This window comes from Homarus americanus, unplaced genomic scaffold (assembly GCF_018991925.1).
Source record: "Homarus americanus isolate GMGI-L3 unplaced genomic scaffold, GMGI_Hamer_2.0 scaffold16430, whole genome shotgun sequence".
Taxonomy (NCBI): domain Eukaryota; kingdom Metazoa; phylum Arthropoda; class Malacostraca; order Decapoda; family Nephropidae; genus Homarus; species Homarus americanus.
This window is the reverse complement of record NW_024729259.1, coordinates 4,281,446-4,302,013: the sequence shown is the minus strand read 5'-3', so window position 1 is coordinate 4,302,013 and position 20,568 is coordinate 4,281,446. Positions and strand designations below refer to the sequence as shown.

The following is a 20,568-nucleotide window of genomic DNA, read 5'->3' as shown; positions in this document are numbered from 1 at the left end:
ATTTTCAGGAACGTAACCCTGACGTTAAGCAAGGACTTACTGCACTCTATAAACAGTATTGTTGTTATTACAGTATTATTTTAACTTACCACCTTTTAATTATAATACGTACAGTAACAATGTATTACTAACCTTTTGGTGAGAGATGCTGGAGTTTGGGTTTTGCCGTGATCGTATAGTACAGTGGTTCTCAACCTTGTTTGCCCCATGCACCCCTTTCACCATATGTCAGAATGTCATTCCCCCCTCCTTTCCAAGATTGTCTGCCTCAAAAAGTGCATTCCAAATAATATGCATATAATACTGAAAATCCTTTATTTTTTCCATATTAGTACATATACATTTACAATTTTACATGGATTATTTTTATAGTGGAGTTTTACAAATTAAATGCCAATTGAAAATGTTGATGGATTTATAAAACTTGAATAAAAGTAAAATAGTTTTTTTTTTTTATAATGAATTACTTAACAGACCAAACTGAAGCATAATGCAATAAACAAAAAGTTCAATAGAATACCAGGATATTGTAAATTTGTAATTAATTTTATTCAGATGAAGATTACAGTCAATGAGAAACCTGTGATTGTTTTTTCTTCGCCAATTCTGGGATACGCGGAGGAGTGCTTGAAAGGGCACAACGCAGGTCATTTTCTACCTCTAATCTACTTGTTGCTTCGTTTTAATTTGCAACAGAGTTGAAAAGCCTGACTCACAAAGATATGTCGACACAAACGGAAACAATGCACGGATAGCTCTTTCTGCCACTTTTGGGTAGGAATCGCACATCAAGGGCCAAAATTCTGTGATTGATTTCTCATCGAACATATCTCTTGCTCCTGAATCAGTTTTCCCCCCCCCCCTGAAAACCGGAATTCCCCCCGGTTGAGAACCCCTGGTATAGTAGGACTCATGACCGTTTAGTCAGAGTTTGTCAGACAGCAAGGGCAATGTAATGTTTGACAAGGCACAAAATACACAAGGAACAACTTAAGGGCGCGAGTGAGAGGTTAGCGAGATACTGTATGCACACTGTGACTACAAGCGGGACTGAGGGAGGACGCATGCTGTGAGTAGTAGCGGGAGATGCGAACAGGGTCCATTTTAGCACCGGTGCAGTAAACGTGGCATACAGACTGTGAGAGAGAGAGAGAGAGAGAGAGAGAGAGACCTGATACAAATCTGCCACATCCAAATGTCGTTTGGGTCAACCGAAATCTGGTTCCGAGAGGTTCGGAAGTGCAAGGGTATACTGTACTAGTTGTATTACCACAACACTGATATCCCACTAGTTGTATTACCACAACACTGATATCCCACTAGTTGTATTACCACAGCACTCTGATATCCCACTAGTTGTATTACCACAGCACTCTGATATCCCACTAGTTGTATTACCACAACACTGATATCTCATGTAGTTGTATTACCATGTCTTTCCGGTGCTGGAGCTGACACCTTTTTGTATTTTGCTCCTCCATGTGTCATGGTGTGAAGTGATCATCTCCCTTATTCTAGAAAATTAATAATATCACGGCAAAAACCTCGGGATATTTCATTAACTTCCTTAAGAGAGGGTTCAGTTATATTCAATACAGCAGTAATCCAGCCATAATCTGAAAAAAAAAATATTATTTTGCTCAAAATTTTATTACCCTGTACTGATATTCCTCAACAAACAAAGATGATTAATAAATCTAAGAACATCTAATAGATTTTTTTTTAATTTTTATTGTTTATAGCGTACAGTGTCTAACTTTCCAAAAATATTTGCAAATTTCATTTTCCTTCCTCCATCTTTTTTATCTTCATCTTCAGAAACTGAACAGCCTGCAATGAAGAGAGAAGAAAATTTATGCATATACAGAGCCCTTGTCATTTCCACTTCAACAGTTTAATACTGTACACAGAAAAATATAAATGAAACTCATGAGAAAAAAATCAAATATGCAAAATCTAATGCTCAGCTTGCCCATGCACAGCCACAGTGTGATACAGGTACTTAAATCTGCCCAAGATGACAAAGTTTTATTGGTCAATTTTTCATTCTGGAATTTGTACACATTGTAGATGCAATCTAATTGTCCAAAATCCTTATTGAATGAGGTAGCAAGGATTTTTCTTCAAGGATTGTCTTCACCGTGGGTGAACACACACGCATACCAACCCTCCTGAGACATCATGAGTTGTACATATAATTTCAGAAGTCATCGGACCCACCCTATCAGATACTTTTTTTAGCGACTGTACATGTATTTTCTAAAACCTAGTGACCTTCTAACTTTAATTTTTGGAATAAATTTAATATTAGGGCCATAAACACAAATACCCCCTGTATCATTGTTTAGAAATCAAATTGTTTTCAAAAACTCTTTCTATACTACACAGCATGTCCGGATAATTCGCGGTCCTCTATTATTCGTGGATGACACCCTGGATGTACCCAAGAATGTCTGCAGGTAATTTTAAAGTTGCCGGCATTTTCGCGGCCGGGAGAGAGTCAATCGTTCTACAGACAGTAATTTCCATTACCTGTACAGTAAGTCCGCGCTTAACGTCATCCCACTTAAAAACGTTGTTTCAGTACTACGTCGCTAAACTATAGACAAAAAAATTTGTTTGATGTCCCGGTGATCCGATACTACAGTATAGTCTCGATTTATGCGGATTTTGTTTACGCGTTTGGTCATTTACGCGCCACCTTGCCAGAATGAAAATTTAAAATTACGCGGTTCATTCCACCATTTACGCGGGAAGCGGCACAGGGAGGGTGCGCATTAGGTCGCTCTTACGTTATCGCTGATGTCATATGACGAATCGAACTGTGATTGGGTCACGCATCCTTACCTCCCTCCGCCGCTAGCTGTGTTTGGTCCAATGTAACATGACATGCCCTGCCACCAGAGGGAAGAAGTCGCTGACCTAGCCGGGCCAGTCTCATTGTTCTCAGTCTCCGCGTATGCAGTTCTCTCTTGTGCCCGCTATTCCCCTCACAGTGGCTTCCGCTGAACCCCCACCACCCCCAAGAAACCTTGAACTACCTGGACCAAGCTATGGTTATGTGAAGGAAGTCATCGAGTTGGGGGAGAAAATCAAGCTCATCCTTGACAAAGACATAGTCAAGCATCGTTATGAAGTGTCTAATAACCTTCTGTCGAAAATTATGGAGCCGTATGTCCAGATGTATCACGACAACATCAATGCTAGTAGTCAACGTAGTATTACAGACTTCTTCGCCCGCAACCCACCACAACCACAGCCAGCCCAAGTCAGTGATAGTGAGGATATGGACTTTGAGGGGTTTGTCAGGGAGGCCCTGCAAACCTCTGTGAATAGTGATAGTGATTCACCGGAGGGCAACTAATCTGCCCTCTGTCTAGGAACCAGCCGCCATCACCGTGTGCCGACCCATCTCTTCTACTAACGTAAGTGTTAAAAACCTTTATATTTATACAGTAGTGTAGTTTTTTATATAGATATTATGTGTGTGTCAATACCATCATAAAATTATGATGTTATTTTTACTACAAGGTAGGTATTGTGTCAGAAAAAGTGGAGTTTGGGAGTCGGCCCAGTTTCTATTTCAATTAATCCCATATGTTCTGTTATTTTGTTTACGCGTTTCTTGTTTTACGCGGACCTCCACGGGTTCAATTGACTGAGTAAATGGAGACTATACTGTACGTCGTTTTGCGTCACAGACTCCATTTTACGGTGCATCACCCTCTCTCGTCTGGCCGCGCTACGCTCTCTCGGCTTGGCGCAGAGTCTCAGTGACTCATCACCCCCTTCCTCCTCCGCTCCCGCCATACTCCTCCTCTCCCGCCATCAGCCTCCTCTGCTTCACTACCCACCACACACTCACTCTACCACCTCCACCCATCGGTGAGTACCAATACAAACTTAGTAGTTGTATATGTATGCATTATTTTCTATAGAAATGGCAATGATTTTCTGTATGTGTTATGTATTTCATGGGGCAAAGGGAGGCTCAGTCACATAACTCCCGTATTTTATCTATTTCTTATGGAGAAAATTGATCCCCTTAACATTGTTTCATATAACTTCGCGTTTTTAGGAACGTAACCCCAACGTTAAACGAAGACTTACTGTACTGTATTGTATATACGTGTGTGTGTGTGTGTAGACACACACACACACAAAACACATACAAATAAATAATAATAGGAAAATCTTCTCACAAATAATCAGAAACAAATGTAGTATTAAAAATGTTGAGTCTACCCTCAAGTCTACTCTGTGCTTTATTAATAACAAAGCACGGAGTAGACTTGAGGGTACACTCAACATTTTTAATACTACATTAATTTCTGATTATTTGTGAGAGGATTTTTCCATTATTATTTATTTGTATGCATTTTGTGTGTGTGTGTGTGTCTACACACACACACACACACACATATATACAATACAGGTAAAAGAAATAATTGAACCTAAGGGCAAACACATAAAGGGAATATATATTTCTTTGTAAATAAGTAAAAATGTACTCCCTCCCCCTGGTCAGCAAATTTTACTAGCGGATTTGACAATTTGTTGCCATTTTGAGAACCTACTGGTAACCCCCACGAATTTGAAGGGCATGCTGTACTGTATTTAGCCAAAAATAATACAGGCAATGACCATTATACAATGGAGTTTGGGACCTGGAGTTAGGGACCCCAAAAAGACATCACTTAGCGATCGATCGTATATTGATATTAATAACTCATGGAGAAAATAGGCTATGTTCCTCAGCCCCTGAAAAGCCCAAATAAATTTTATATCCTACTGCTATAATGATTAAATAATGTCTAAATAAGTCAAATAATTTATAAATAGACAAAACTTTAAATTTATAAAGAATAATTTAATTTACCTTACATTGACGCGTGTGTGTGTGTGGATTTGGCAGGTAGCCAAGTTAGATTTCACAGTTGCCACATTACCTTGCCTCTCCTGCTACCGGGTGAAGCTGTTATTGTTATTTTTTAACTCATAACTTTGAGTTGATATATGTACATTTACTGGTAATGTATAGTATATATAATTATTATGTAGAGAGAATAGCTTCTTCTACACACAAACCATCCTCTGGGCTATGTGATAGTTCAACTGCTTAGCCTGGCAATCACCAAGGATGGGCAGTACCTCCTGCATGTGTCATATGTGTTACACCATTCTGAAATTGGGTCATGATATCTCTGAATATTGCAAGTTATTACACATCACTTTTTCATAACAGTGACAATGTAGGAAAAGCATTCAGGTAGCAACCATCATAAAACTGATCTTTAGCCATCGCATAGTGGTAAATGGTATTAATTTTTTTACATTCCATTATATAACAGTCATTGCCTGTACTATCCAGTAACTACCATTGCTTATAAAATGTTAATGTAATTAAAAACTCACCTTTTTATACTCATGCATCTGAGCTTTAGCATGTGCTTGAACACTTCCAAGTAAATTTTCATAACGAGATCCAACTTCTGTTATGAGGATTTTTGTTTCTTCCTGTTGGCGGGCCAGGGCTTGAGATACTGCTGATGATCTTTCTCTTTCCATGGAAACTTGATAGTTAAGCATCTGGGATAAAATATATGTACAGTTCTGTATACTGAAATATTACATTGTAAAAAAAAAATAATAAATAATGATTACAAGATTACATCAACAAGAAATGACCCAGACAGTTAAAGAGCCCCTAAAACAAAAGAACTATTATGCCTTCTTCCACCTCAGATGTTCAACTTGTTTTTTAAGAGAGATATCAAATATAAGTACAGCGACCTTGATCATGTTTCTTTGAATGAGGAATTTTCAATTACACCACAGACCTCACTCTTTCATTGGTTTGTCCTGTAGGGGTGAACATTCTAAACTATATCAAGGATTCAAAGAAAACCTTTTGTCATCTTGAACTTATAAATGTATCTAAGGTACCACTCGCTTATGAACATACTGCAGACTTTACTTGTATAATCATAAATAAATGCTTTGCTGGGGACAATATTGTGTGATCTGAGAAACAGGCTTTATTGCATCCACTTTTTAAGAAACTAGGTCTTGATGCTGAAAATGTCAGATTGTTTTCTGGTCTCCAATCTCTATTTTTAACAAAGATCATTGAACAAGTTATGCTGGATCAGTTGCCTCCTCTGCTAAAGAGAAATGGAGTGATCCTCTGGTCCAGTCAGCTTATAGAAAGCATCACTCAACTGAAACTTCCTAATGCAAAAGTCATAACTATTTGATAATAAACACTTACAGGGGAAAGCCCTCCCTCCTGGTCTTGTTGGATATCTCTGCAGCCTTAATGAAGCACTCTCACTGCTTGAGTCTTATTTGTCAGAGCGATCTTAATATGTGATGGTCAGTTTGGAGTCCCACAGGGATTAGTTTTGGGACCACTTCTGTTTACAGTCTATCCAGTGATATCCCTGTTGGCCGAAACAAACGATGAAGAGCTCTTCCGGGGATGAGAGATTTCTGGGCAACGAAATGGCTCTCTCAAACCCGGAAAAATTCCACATCCCCGGAATTTTTCAGGGTACTGTACTCGGAAAGTTTCCGAGAGTCTAAACTATGCATCTCTTGTGGACAGACACTATCGCATATCCCCAAAATGTTTCTGGGTACTGGGGAAAGTTTTCTGAGTCTAAACTATGCATCTGATCTCATCTCGACTCTAAACTACACATATCATCTCATCTCGCATGGACAAACACTCTCCCATTACATTTGGATCACGGACGCGAGCAAAAATAAAAGATCCTTCAACAAAATATTTTGGCATGATATAATGATGGGGACTCGATTCTTTTACGAAAAAAAAAAACGTAAAATATGTTGATACCAGAGTCTATAAAATCAGTTCTAAATAAGTTAAAAACACCATTTATTTACCCAAATAATCCTAAATATTTTATCTAAAAGTCTGGTTAAATAACTATATTTAAAAACAAAGAATCTATATGAAGTGAGCCTTCAAAGGCTTAAGACTTTTTTTTTTAATTTATGATCCTGAACAGGGTATGGTGATGGAGAATGACAAAGTTTAGAAAGCGTTACAACCTAAGGATATACAAACTTGTAGTGTTTCGAGCCCAAGTAAATTCTTTAGAAGAACTGGTACTTTTGAGAAAAAAAAAAGTTATTATTATTAACAACAATTTTCAAGATAAAACTAAAGTGCTAACTACTATTGGTAATTAAGAATGAAAATAGGAATATACTGTACTGTAGAAAAAGAAGATGGAAAGTTTCAAAGAAAAATTTGACTGACTGCTAAATGTAACAAATGTGGTCAAAAACTTGGCATAAAAACTCACTCTTTGTCTATGAGCTTCCTGGTACTTTGTTAACTCATTGGCATGCGCTTTTTGTAAGCGTTTAAAATTCATCTGTTGTTGAAGTACTTGAGATTCTGCTTGTTGCAGCTCTGATCTAAGAGAAGCCACCTCCTTCTCTAATGTTTCTCTTGAGGATGAATACTCCTTATGGTCTTTCTCTACTTTAAGAAGTTGACTATTCTGTTGCCGAAGGACTAAATTCTGAAAAAAATTGGATATATTAGTAAGTCTTACCTATATAGTATCACCATTAAGAGAAGTAAAATGACTAAAAAATGAAAATGAGGTAGATAAATGTGTTGAAGAAAATACAGTACAGTATAGTCTGGATTTACGCGGTTTTTGTTAACGCGTTTGGTCATTTACGCGGTGCCTTGCCAGAATTGAAATGCTTTAATTACGCGGTAAATTTGGTCATTTACGCGGCGAGCGACTGGAGAGGTCCAGACCGCATACCCATTTTTTACTCACACTGTCCATTCTTGACCATATGCGGGAAGCGGCGCGGTGAGTGGTGCGCATTAGGTCGCTCTTATGTTATCGCTGACGTCATATGACGTATCGGACTGTGATTGGGCCACGCATCCTTACCACCCACGTATTCCCTCCACCGCTAGCTGTGATTGGTCTAATGTAACATGACGTGCCCTGCCACCAGAGGGTAGAAGTCGCTGACCTAGTCAGGCCTGTCTCATTGTTCTCAGTTCTCCGTGTATACAGTTCTCTCTTGTGCCTGCTATTCCTCTCACAATGGCCTCCGCTGGACCCCCACCACCCCAGAAAAACCTTGAACCTGGACCAAGCCATGATAATGTGAAGGAAATCATCGAATTGGGGGAGAAAATTAAGCTCATCCTTGACAAAGACACAGTCAAGCATCAGAATGAAGTGTCTAATAACCTGCTGTCGAAAGTTATGGAGCCGTATATCTAGATCTATCTCGACAACATCAATGCTAGTCGTCAAAGTACAGTAGTATTGAGGACTTCCTCGCCCGCAACCCACCACAACCACAGCCAGCCCAAGTCAGTGATAGTGATAATGAGGATATGGACTTTGAGGGGTTTGTCTGGGAGGCCCTGCAAACCTCTGCAAGTAGTGAAAGTGATTCACCGGAGGGCAACTAATCTGCCGTCTGCCTCGGAACCAGCCACCATCCACGTGTGCCGACCCAGCTTTTCTACTAACGTAAGTGTTAAAAAACCTAATATTATTGATATTTCTCTTAAATATTAATTGTGTGAGCATACCATCATAAAATTAAGATGTTATTTTTACTGCAACGTACTGTACGTATTGTGTCGGAAAAAGTGGAGTTTGGGGGTCAGCCCAGTCTCTGTTTCAATTAATCCCATATGTTCTGTTATTTCATTTACGCGTTTCTGGTTTTACGCTGACCTCCACGGGTTCAATTGACCGCGTAAATCCAGACTATACTGTACTTGTTCGTAAAAGCATTTGAAGCAGTATATGGAAGGTATAATGACTGACAGATCCTTTGATAATACTGTAAAGTACAGTACATGCAAAGGTACAAAAAAAATATAAGTAGAAAAGAATACTGTCCAGGAAATGAAATGGTTTATGGCTAAGTATAATTTGGGACTTAACACAGTGGAGACAAACTATTTATGGCAATTAAATTGATTGATTTATGGATTTTAGACTCAAAGCCAAGCACTAGAGCCGATTAGCCATTCAGAGCTTTATGGCAGTTAAAGAACAAATTTCTATTCCTTTTTTCTCACTCCTTCCAACCCTTTCTCCCTATAATGCAATAGCCAAATCAAGAACAAAAAACTCCTTTCATTATGTGTCAGTCATTCTTAATGCTACAGTATAACAAATGTCATGCTGGAGTATTCCCCTTCCACAGTAAGGCCTCAAATATGGTTTAACCTGTCACTTCATATAAGCCAGCATCACTTATCAGCAGTACTCCCACACCCCTAAAGCACTCAAATGTCATGCTCTCTAGTCATTCATGCACAATACTGTTTCCTGAATGTCTATTCAACTTACGTCTAGTACATAATACCATCTCCTTGGTTTTCTCTCTCTTACCATCCATCTCAGAATAAAACTTAGTACAATATGTTCATACCACCTGAGCAAACTCTGATCTGCCCTTTAGCCAATATACTTTTCATTTCCACACCATATTTCTGTATTTTTCTCTTGATCCTATTCACTCCACATAATACTCTCAAGCTCATCACTTCAAATTTATACATGCCTCTTGCATCCACAGTCCATTCTTCACAACCATATGTTAGTTAAACCATTCCCTTGTAATTCCCCATCTTAGCCTCCTTTGGTACAGTTCACTCTGTTCGAATATTTCTCAGTGTACCTATTACTGTACTCTCTTTCATCACTCACTGTTCAGTCTGTTGACACATTCATTCCTAGATAATATACCAGAAATACCTCATTCCTCCATTCAAGTGAGTACAGAGGGTCTTTATTATACTCTTCCACACCCATGATCCCTTTATAATGACAGTATGTAATTTCACCATAATTTCCATATTATTTACCGTAGGTTCATTTGGTACCGGATTAATAAAACATTATTGTAAAATAATAAATATCCCCCCAAAATCCCACACCTTACCTTAGATGAGTTATTGTGTCGTATTATACTCCCGGTCTCTCATTTACAGAGTGGCAACAGCTGATTGTTCCCACTCTCCCTAACAATGTTGCCAGCACTCACCACTAAAGCAATGTTGTTGTCACTGCTCAAGAGGGTTGGTGCTCACCACAGGATCTGTATTGAGCACTTAGCAAATAATATTGCAGCGTATTTATCAGTATTTAATAAATGTTATTGTTGTGTATAATGCATCTCCATATACCCTGGTTTATTCACTGATCAGTTGTCTAAGTGTACATGTCACAAAATTGAGTCATCAAGTATCACTCAAAGGTAATAAATAATGTTGATATGAATGGATCTCCATATCAAATACTATACAGTTTGTTATAATGATCCAATTGTAAGCTGAGTTACTGAAAGTTCTCTTTCCAAGAAAACATCCTGAGCTTTCAAGGGATATTACTGTCCATGTTGAAATGAATAAACCCCAAATTACATTAGTTCTTATGGGGTAAAATTCCTCACTATAAAAAGTTTCACTATAAGTTGCATTTATCTGGAACACATCCTCAACATATAATGAAGACCCCCTGTATTCATTTCTGTCTCCCTCCCCATATTATTTTCATCATTACTTTAATTTACATTTGGTATTAACTTTCACCTAATACATACCGTAATCCTCCAAGTTCATTCATTAACATTTAAAACATTTCCTTAGAATCACCTACCAGAGCAGTGCCATCTACAGCTAAGTCACTTACCATTTATATCTTGTATCATTATGTAACAAACATGAACACCTCTCCATTACTCTTTTTTGCCTCTCTTACTACACTATCCAGGAAAATACTTAATAGCCATGGTGACAATAATAATAATACCTATGTAATTATAATAATAATAATACAATAATAATAATAATAATACAATAATAATAATAATACAATAATAGTAATAATAATAATAATAAAACCAAAAATAATAATGCAGACTTTATCAATCACAGTCGGATCAGTCATTATTTCTTTCAATATAATAAACTTATTGGGCTTTAGTACAGTACTTACTTCAGATAAAGCTTGAGATTGCTTCTCTTTTAATAGGGTAATTGTCTTATTAAGTCTCTCATTTTCACGAGTATTTTGTATCTGCAGTCTTTCCACTTCCTGTTTCGCCAATAAGTGTGATCCCTGAAATAGTTAATTACAATTATTATAAAATATGGCAAAAATGATACAAATTTCTTTACATCTTATAAGAAATTACTAGTAACCATTCATCAACTGCAAGAGAAAAGGAGCTGAGAGAGTGAATCATTAAACCTGTTCACTCATGCATCTATCTTTCTACTGACTTATTCCTTTGTCCATTATCATGCTAATGTTTTCCATTCATTTAACACCATTTCCCAGAAAATGTATCCAACACAAACATGATACTTTATATGGTGATAAAAACTGAGGGATTTTTCATGTTTGTCTACTTATCAAGTAACCAGATGGCGCAAAACGATATCCATCAATAATTATATACATATTTTCCACATCTAGTTCAAAGATTTGTTGTTTAAAATCTATGTACGTACTGTATTGATGCAAATGGGAATATCCAAAACTATCTAACAACAATCAACCATTATATATTTCCCAGTGTTTATTGTAAGGTAGGAAATAGTACATGGGCTTTGGAGTCTGTATACATTGTTAGATACTGTATATTCTCCCACTAGTCTTTCCCAGACTTGATGGTGACCTGGATGTTGATGATGATGATGATGATGATGATGATGCCGGTACTGTAATAATCTTCAACCACCTTAGTTCCTAAACAAATATACTGTATATACTAATCTAATTACAAGAAAATCTTAACTTGAATTCTGAGCAGTTTTAAAAGATTTGATTGGTTAAGGGATAGCCTGCCAAGTGCTCTCTAGGAATAACATTGCCATCATAAATCTTAACACTCCAAATTTATCTTTAAAAAAAAAAGAGGATAAATTTCCTTGGTTTTCAGCCAGTGATAATGTACTGTATGTCCAAGCTAAGTTACCTTTTTCCTTGTAGTTGTAGTTGTAATTATATAATGAAGGAGTCTGCAAGTTATAGGAGGCCCTTAAATATCTTGGTATCAGCAGTGTAATACCAACAACCTGAATAAGTTCCTACTGGTACAGTACCCCTACAGTTATTGTTCATGAAAATTCTGTGGAAAAGTTATCAATATCAATTTGCTGAAAGTTCTTTACTGTATCTCCACCTCTCTATGTTACCCATTATATACAGTACTGTAAAGTAGAACCAATTCAACAACTTTAAATTTATATAAAAATACATTTAAGAAAAGACACACCTGAAGAGCTTCATCTAATAACTTTTTGTGCCCTAGTTCAGTAGCACTTAATTTCTGTTGCAGTGTTTCTGATTCTTTCTTCCACACGTCAACTTCTTCCTGAAGCAGTCTTTTGGCTATCTCTAAATTTGATATATCCTCTTGGAGTGCAACAACTGTTTCATCTGTATCACACGGTGCTTTTAACCTGAGGTAGACAAAACACTCAATTTGTGTCATTAAAAATCAAACTATCAACACAACATTAAATAAAACATTATTAGAGGCAATATTAACTCACTGCCTCACAACATTTGTGTAGTATCCTGCTGGGTGCAAAGATAAACTGATTTTATGGTATTTGATTTTCTTCCCTGCGCGTGTGATCTTGGTTAGCGCAGCCTCTACTCTGTCCACAGAAAGATTAGCTGTTGGTTTGAATGTACTGACATAAGTCATCTTACATATACAGTACTAGAGGAGCTGTTTCAGCCCCAACTATAAGAAGCTCATAAAAAAAGGCATATGCTACTTACCATATTTTACGGCACATAAAACACAATTTTTCTGAAAAAAATGGTCAATAAAATCAGCCCCGTCCTTTATATGAAGTTGTGTTCTTCCATAGGCTAATGAATCCCCCAGTTGCTGTCTCCAGTAGGCTAAATTATACCTAGCCCAACTCCAGAATTAAAAATAAGTTATTGCTTACTTACACATTATTATTAATTTTATTTCATTAAAAATATTTATTGTAAATATAAAAACTAAATTTATAACTAATGATATTGATAACCTGGGACAATTACCATCTGTACAGTAAGCACCCACCTCTTCAGAGCTAAGCAGTAAATGTTTCTGAACTCTTACAAGCGTTACTATCTTTTTAATGTCATACCTGCAACATTTATCTTTAAATCTACAAATACCTGATACAAATAAAGATTTATAGATATATGTAATTTTTGTTTTTACATTTGCGTGTTAACCCTCACGCACATCATGAAGTGAATCACGTCAATTCATTGGGTAGCACTATTTGCATCGGTGACACAAATCGTACCATTAAACTTAAAAGATTTGCATTTTTTTCTTCAAAATAATGAGTCAAATTTTCATGCATCATAGATGAAGCTTCCTGAAAGTACTAGAGCATGGATGGAGTTCTACTGTTCATCAGTTTCCTCCCATCAGCCGTGTTGGTGGGTCGCATTTGTCTCTACATTTCCTCTCCCCCCCCCTTCCACATAAATAGTCATCAGAAATCCAAAGCCACCATTGGAAAGCATATAAAAATCCATTTCTATACCTATACGTATATATAATACCTTGGTAGGTTTGTGAGAAAATATCCGAGATATGATACTGTACTGGGAACACAAATGCAGTACAGGTATTTTTTTCTTTATTTGGCGTGAAAAATAAACTGTACAGAACAGTACTTTTTGTTTTATTTTATTTATTGGTATTATTTTTAATTATTCCCCACATTTACTGGTACAGTCTACAATATATTATTTTAATAAAACTATGGCCACAGGAGAAAAATACATACGTACAAGATTTTTTCCCCTAAATATTCCCTGCTGAAATATGAGTGTGTCTTATAAGCCGTAAAATATGATATATAGGTAATAATAATACAGTTAATAATAAATAGCAAAACACCATACAAAATATGACAAATTTGAATGCTTCTAACACTATTTTTGTCTGGGGTAAAAGAATGCACATTACAGTACAGGCCAAGGGGAACAGACTGGAAGGTACCAGTGGTGCACATACCTTTGTTTCAATGTATCAATTTCTTGTTTCAGGGAGTCTTTTTCATTACAAATCTCAGCAATGTTTGCATCTAGTTCCTTGTTGTCAGGGTTTGAATACGAGTTTTCTAAGGAAAATTCAAGTTCTCTTTTGTCTGCCTGGAAAAAAGAAGTACAGTAATGTACAGTAATTAAAACAACAATTACACATAAGTTTCAAACCAATTTTTTTTTTAATTTTTACCATGAATATACACTTAAAACATATAAATTGTCACTTTCCATATAACAGATGCTTTGAGCCTAAAGTACCTGACCGATTACCTTTAGAATTTGTACAAATTTCATACAATAGGAACTCCTCGACATGCTGGTTAAGGATATTGCTTCAAGAATTTAAAAATAAAATAATCAGCATTAATCAATGATCCATGACATACAGTAATTTCAACACTTATTTATTTATCATTTCATCACTTATCAGGAATTTATGTATATAAAATGCCTGTAAGATACAAACCACATTTTCATATCTTTAACCATGATTATAGACTGGCTTTACCATTTAAACACTTAACGTTTCACTTTCCAGATAAAAGTGCATTTTGTCACAGAGCAAAATTTAAATTCTGCTAAATTTTTACACAAAGATATTCTTCAATGTGCTGCACGTTTAAGGATATAAGCTCAAAATGTTTAAATAATTAGTGATAATTAATGACCCTTCATATGACTACACCATATTCAGAATATACTGTACTGTAAATATAATTCATATACCTCACACACAAACAAGATTATGGCACAATTTTACAAGTACAGCACAGTACAATACAGCTAAGTAAGACATAATGTGACCATTGACAGTGATGTTTCTTACATTATATAGTGTACGTAAGGTACTCATTCATGAGATGGCAAGCAGCATCATAGCACGCAATACAGTTTAGGCTGCATTCAATAATTGTTTACCCAATATTTCAGCCACTAAGTACAGTACTGTATTGTAAAATTTTGATTTCATCTTTTTGAAAATTCTAAAATTAAGATTAATTTACTTACCCTTAGTTTGCTGATGACAGAATTTAACTGAAGGATGTGTGCTTCATGTTCTTTTTCAATTACCGTTGCCTTTTCTTGTGTAGATGATAACACTGCCAAAATATTTTGGTCACAGGATTGTGTCATTTCCTTGCGAACTGATAATATTCTAGATTCTAGTTCATGCATCTGTAAAAACAACACAATATTCTAGAATTAGAATATCAAAATCCTACGTGTAGTACATTTGTACAGCCAATATCTAAACCTCACCAGTGGGTCCCTTAAAAGAGAATGTGAATTGGGGTTACTTCAGACATTTCTAACAGAGAAGGTTTTACAGTATACTGTATACATTATTAGATTTTCCTTAAAAAAAAAGTAAATTTAGTCATTGATTATCATTCAACACTTACACCATAAAATAGTAAGCAATACTTACAGTACATGGAAAAATACACAATATATCAGAGGACTGTTTTGCTGACAAGACAAATGTGTTTGCTTATTTTGTCTAGCAGCTACCAAGTACCTAACATTACAACTTTTTACTCAGATAATGTCCAAAATCACTCCACGTCCAGTCTCCCCAGTTCATGGTATTAACTCTGAATGTATAAAGCTGCTAACAGCAGCACTAACATACAGCAGTGATACATAAATATCAAGAAAGATACAGTAGACCCCAATTTATAGACATGGTAGTGTTCTTGAAGGGTTCATGCAAGTGCAAAATCACACATAGTACAGTACATTAATAGTGTTCATAAGTAATAGAAAAAATATTTTAAAACAGCTAGGTGGCTCATGTATTAAAATACTGTTCTGAGCTTTAAAATAAAACATATTTGTATAAAATGCAAGAAATTAACATACAGTACAGTACAGGGTAGTACCTGTAATTGCAGTGACATCAAAATTCCTTTTTTATGCCCTACTTTCTTACTGCCATGGACTTAGTGAAAAACATGAGTTTGTATCATTTTATAACAATTTCAATGGATTCAATTTTGACAATTCATAGGCATGAGACCCCTGGACGGACATTCATGTAACATAATGTGATACATCTTGCATAGAAAGAATGTTGTCTGGGAGCATCTGTTGACTCCATTACTGTACTAATACAGTAGTAACAGTAGCCATATGTCTTGACTGTGTAGCTTGTGTAGGTTCAGGCACTTAGCTTGCCTGGATATGAATGGTAAATAACAGTTTTTGTTGTACACCTGAAGAAATAGCTATCACAGCTCTTGCAAGCAGGAACCACTTTGAAAATAATATTCTGTGTAGCATACCTGCACACATGCACAAAGGCATAATTCCACCAAATATTATGAGAAAAGCACAGTACACCGAGACCTCTATTTAATGGACTACTGTATATGGGAGAGTGTAGTCAGTTATATTGAGGCACGTAGATGAGAAAACTATATAATGGATTACATGTTATTTCCTGGCAAATTCAGGCAACTACAGAAGACTAAATTAAACAACATACCCCTGTACTGTATACCTAATATTTAAGTAAAAACAAGTTGGAACAGACACATGATCAATGTAACAAAAATACTGTACCTATGCTGTACAATATACCCATTCTGCTATCCAGTGGGAATATAATACGTATTTCTCATATCTACGTGACAAAGGGAAAAATACTTTAAAGTGAGTATATTATACCTTTTTCTCACATTCCATTCTCATCACTGCCAAACTTTCCTTATGCACTTCATCTTGTTTTTTTATCTTGTGTTGATAATATTCAGCTTGGTCTCTCATCTTCTTTTGCATTTCTGACAACTTAAATTCTAGTTCTTCCACCATCTGTTGAAAAAAAAAAAGGAAGAAAATCAATCTTGAAATCCCACATTTTATCTGAAAAAATTATGGGTTACATTTGGTTTTTACCAGCACATTCAATATCCAGTGTCAGAATCCATTTGTTACTCCAGAAAAAAAGCTGGCTAAACCTGTCAAACAGTTACACCTTTCAGTCTTTATCACAGCCAAACGTGTATGCAATGACAGCTGTTGTTATTGACCCTTTGACAATTGATAAGAGTGACAAGGTGGCCCTACAGTAGGAACGACAATATTTGCTGACAGCAATTCTTTAAAATTTGCATTTCTTCAATGGCTTGAAGCTGATCACTAATATCCTTTCTAAATTATTGCCACTCAAGACTGTTGTCATCCCATATGCAGTAAATATATCCCCACACTTGTCTTGGTGTTTAATAGGATATACTGTAGTATGAAAAAAGTCCAAGGAGCCACTCGCACAAAAAAATGACTCACCAGCAAGATTGTGAATCCAGCTGATCCCTTCAGGCTCTCTACTACTATGGTAGGAAGTATAAAGGCAGTATAAAAAACTTTTAAGAATGACACTTAGTTATTAAAATGCAGTGAGCAGTGAAGGAACATTATTTTATATCCATGAAAAGAGCAATACAGGTACAGTATTGTACTGATGAAACACAACTGTCATTGATGAAGATGTCATTGTAAGATAATGGACTAGCGTTAAGGAGAAACCACAAGTTATACCGGAGAACACAAAAGGAGTAAAGAAGCAAAATAAGTACAATACATAATTACTGTAAGTTATTGTTCAGTACCAAGTTGTAAAATTAAATATTTAATGACACCTCATAAACACACCTGGTTTAAATGTACTGTATACAGAAAACAGATTATGATTAACCATTGAACAGCAGCTAAAGATTCTCTAATCTACTTCCACATGCACAAAAGCTGGAACACAGGAAGCATGAAACATTCGTTGATGTTGGCTGCCATGCCTACTGCTACCATCCACTGATGATGGCCACTGTTTAAGGGGTAATGAAGAGCGCAGACATAACTACTGATCAGGGATGGGGTCAATTATGAATTCAATTGGAATTGATTGGGAAAATGGTTGAATTGGAATTGATTGGGAAAATGGTTGAATTGGAATTGATTGGGAAAATGGTTGAATTGGAATTGATTGGGAAAATGGTTGAATTGGAATTGATTGGGAAAATGGTTGAATTGGAATTGATTGGGAAAATGGTTGAATTGGAATTAAAGGAAACTTTTAAATGAATTGAATTGAAAATTATTTGATGAATACAGTAGATGTGAATTAATGTTACAGTAGTATATCAAAATATTAAAATGTGGTTTTTTTTTGTGCCCAAAGTATTATTGATATTTTTCAAAGTTTGTTCAATATATCTAATGTGTGTGAAACTGGTTTACACTTGAATGTTTTGAAATAACAAGGTACATTGCTTAATGTGGGAAACTTGCCAACTAAATTCAGACTAATATTGGATAACTTGCCAATCATGAAAAATATTATAAAAGCATCTAATATACAGGACAAAATGCGATTGGAAATTGTCAGTATGGATGAAACTTCCGGACTGTTTAGTAGTGAAAAATGATCAAGATACAAATGATAGTGAACAATTATGTGGCAGTTAATATTATTTGTTAGTGTGTAGTAGACAGTAGTGTATGCTGTCAACTTGTATGAAAATAAAATTGCTGTTATGAAACCATTTTTTTATAACACAATCCAATAATTGAAAAGTGCATGAATTGAATTGGAATTGATGATTTCTTTGTAAAAAATTATTTGAATTGAATTGAAAATGTTTTTTATTTTTATTTTGAAAGAATTGGATTTGAATTTGAAATGACAAAATGGAATTAAACCCATCTCAACTACTAAGCCCAGGGAATCACCAATAATTTACTGTACTGTACCTGGATCATTAGCTGCAACTTTTCTTGATACACAGATATTCTGGCTTGAGCTTCATGATCTTTTTTCTGCATGGCAAGACTTAATTTTTCCTGGTTGAGCTGTTCCTGGTGGAGCTGAAGTGTTCTCATCTGAGATTCTAGTAAACTGGACATAACACTACCATACTTTTCACTTACATTATGACTAAGAGTAGATAAGACAGTTTGATCTAGACTTGAGGCATGTTTTTTATCACTGGTGTTTAATACACTACAACCTTGTGGGTGGCATTTACACACATTGGTGTTATTTACATTGTTCTTTAATAAAATGGTATCTTCAAAATCTCCTTTCATACAAGCACTTCTATGTGGTTTCCCCTTTGAATCAACAATTAAATTTGCATTTGTTTGAGTACTTGCAGATATGTTCACTTTAGAATTTGACACGGACTCGACTGTTTTCAAACATAATTTTCTGATATTTTCTTCTTCTTCCTCAATATTGATTTTTCCTTGATAACCATCAATAGAATTAACTAAAGTGTACAGGCGCTGACGCACTCGACTCTTCAGTTTTGGGCTCACAGGAATATCAAAGAGATTCTTCATTACAGACGATGGTTCTGACTCTGAGGAAATTTGTTTAACACTGCCGGAGAAGGAATGACTTCTTTGTATTCTTGGTCTAGTTGACACATCATTCATAAATCTGGTCATAAGGGAATATTTTTTGGTAGTATCAAAATCTGTTTTTATCTTTGTTTCGTATAATTTTGAATAGTTATCTTCAAAGTCATCGTCCGATACTATACTGTCAACCTGGTGTTCTGTCAAATCTCCGGGCTCATCAATAGAGGATAAAAGCGGGTCATCAAGAATCATCTGACTGGGTAAAATTTCAAATTCACTGATTTTCTCATTTACTTTCTTCTTAATTGGTGTTGATGTTACATAAGCAGAGGGTTCATTTTCTCGACTAGATTGCACCTGGGAAGGTAATGATGTTTCTCTCTCATTAGCAGATGGGTCCTGGTTAGAACATATTCCTGAATCTTGAACACTAGTCATACTTGTACTTTCAGGTATGACTCTTTTTCTGTTTTCCTCATTCACTTTTAATGTTTCAGCTGCTGTTGAGATACCTGTACTAGCTTCAAAATTACACTGTTTAGCAGCAGCCATTTTGTTCAGGATTTTAACTTAAACAATTACCACAACTTCCACTTTTCCATCAATCAAGATGACTACTGTACATCCACTTACAGCATCTCTGAAATGAAAAAAAAAACATGCATTAAACTAAATATTCTAACACTTAACAACAGTGTTATGGTGGATTCTGTCACAACCAGCAAACTATTTTCACCACAATCACCTTCCTCTTACTGTCATTCATGTAGATTTGTCTTTTCTCACATAACCACCCAAGTTCATCTCTCCCTTCTGAAATTATTCTAATGACTCATCCAATGACGATTAATCATCCATAATACCAGTTTCTTTCATCTAATCCTTCCATTAATACTACAAGCTGCATCACTTGTTATCACACCATCTGTACTACGTTTGACACAAGAATATTTTTTTCAAATTTCTACCTTATATTACACAAAAGCTGCCGAGCAAAGTTGGATTCAGACTCCTACTAAAGTGGCTATCATCAATTTTTGGTAACATTCTGTGGATAAACCATACAATACAGAGTTAGAAATTATTTTAAAATGTTTGC

The 20,568-nt window shown here is 35.8% G+C and overlaps 1 protein-coding gene across 7 annotated transcripts; it reads right to left on the bottom strand.

Moving 5' to 3' along the window:
* Nucleotides 1–849: 849 nt before the first annotated feature.
* Nucleotides 850–20,544, bottom strand: LOC121866431 (TATA element modulatory factor-like). Of its 7 annotated transcripts, XR_006088973.1 has the most exons (11): nt 20,215–20,404; nt 18,858–20,109; nt 16,779–16,922; nt 15,117–15,284; nt 14,077–14,213; nt 12,313–12,499; nt 11,028–11,150; nt 7,335–7,556; nt 5,416–5,589; nt 4,880–5,182; nt 1,651–1,830 (listed from the first exon to the last, which is right to left on the bottom strand). XR_006088973.1 is itself a non-coding variant. In XM_042366098.1 (10 exons), the coding sequence occupies exons 2-10, from the start codon at nt 20,019–20,021 to the stop codon at nt 1,590–1,592; spliced, it is 2,346 nt and encodes a 781-aa protein (XP_042222032.1). In that variant the 5' UTR covers nt 20,022–20,109; nt 20,215–20,404; the 3' UTR covers nt 850–1,589. The 7 variants fall into 7 exon arrangements, 5 of the variants coding, with proteins under 5 accessions (XP_042222032.1, XP_042222030.1, XP_042222031.1 ...); XM_042366098.1 differs by lacking the exons at nt 1,651–1,830; nt 4,880–5,182 and adding an exon at nt 850–1,616; XM_042366096.1 differs by lacking the exons at nt 4,880–5,182; nt 20,215–20,404 and adding an exon at nt 20,438–20,544 and having other exon boundaries at nt 1,653–1,830.
* Between the last annotated feature and the right edge of the window lie 24 nt (nt 20,545–20,568).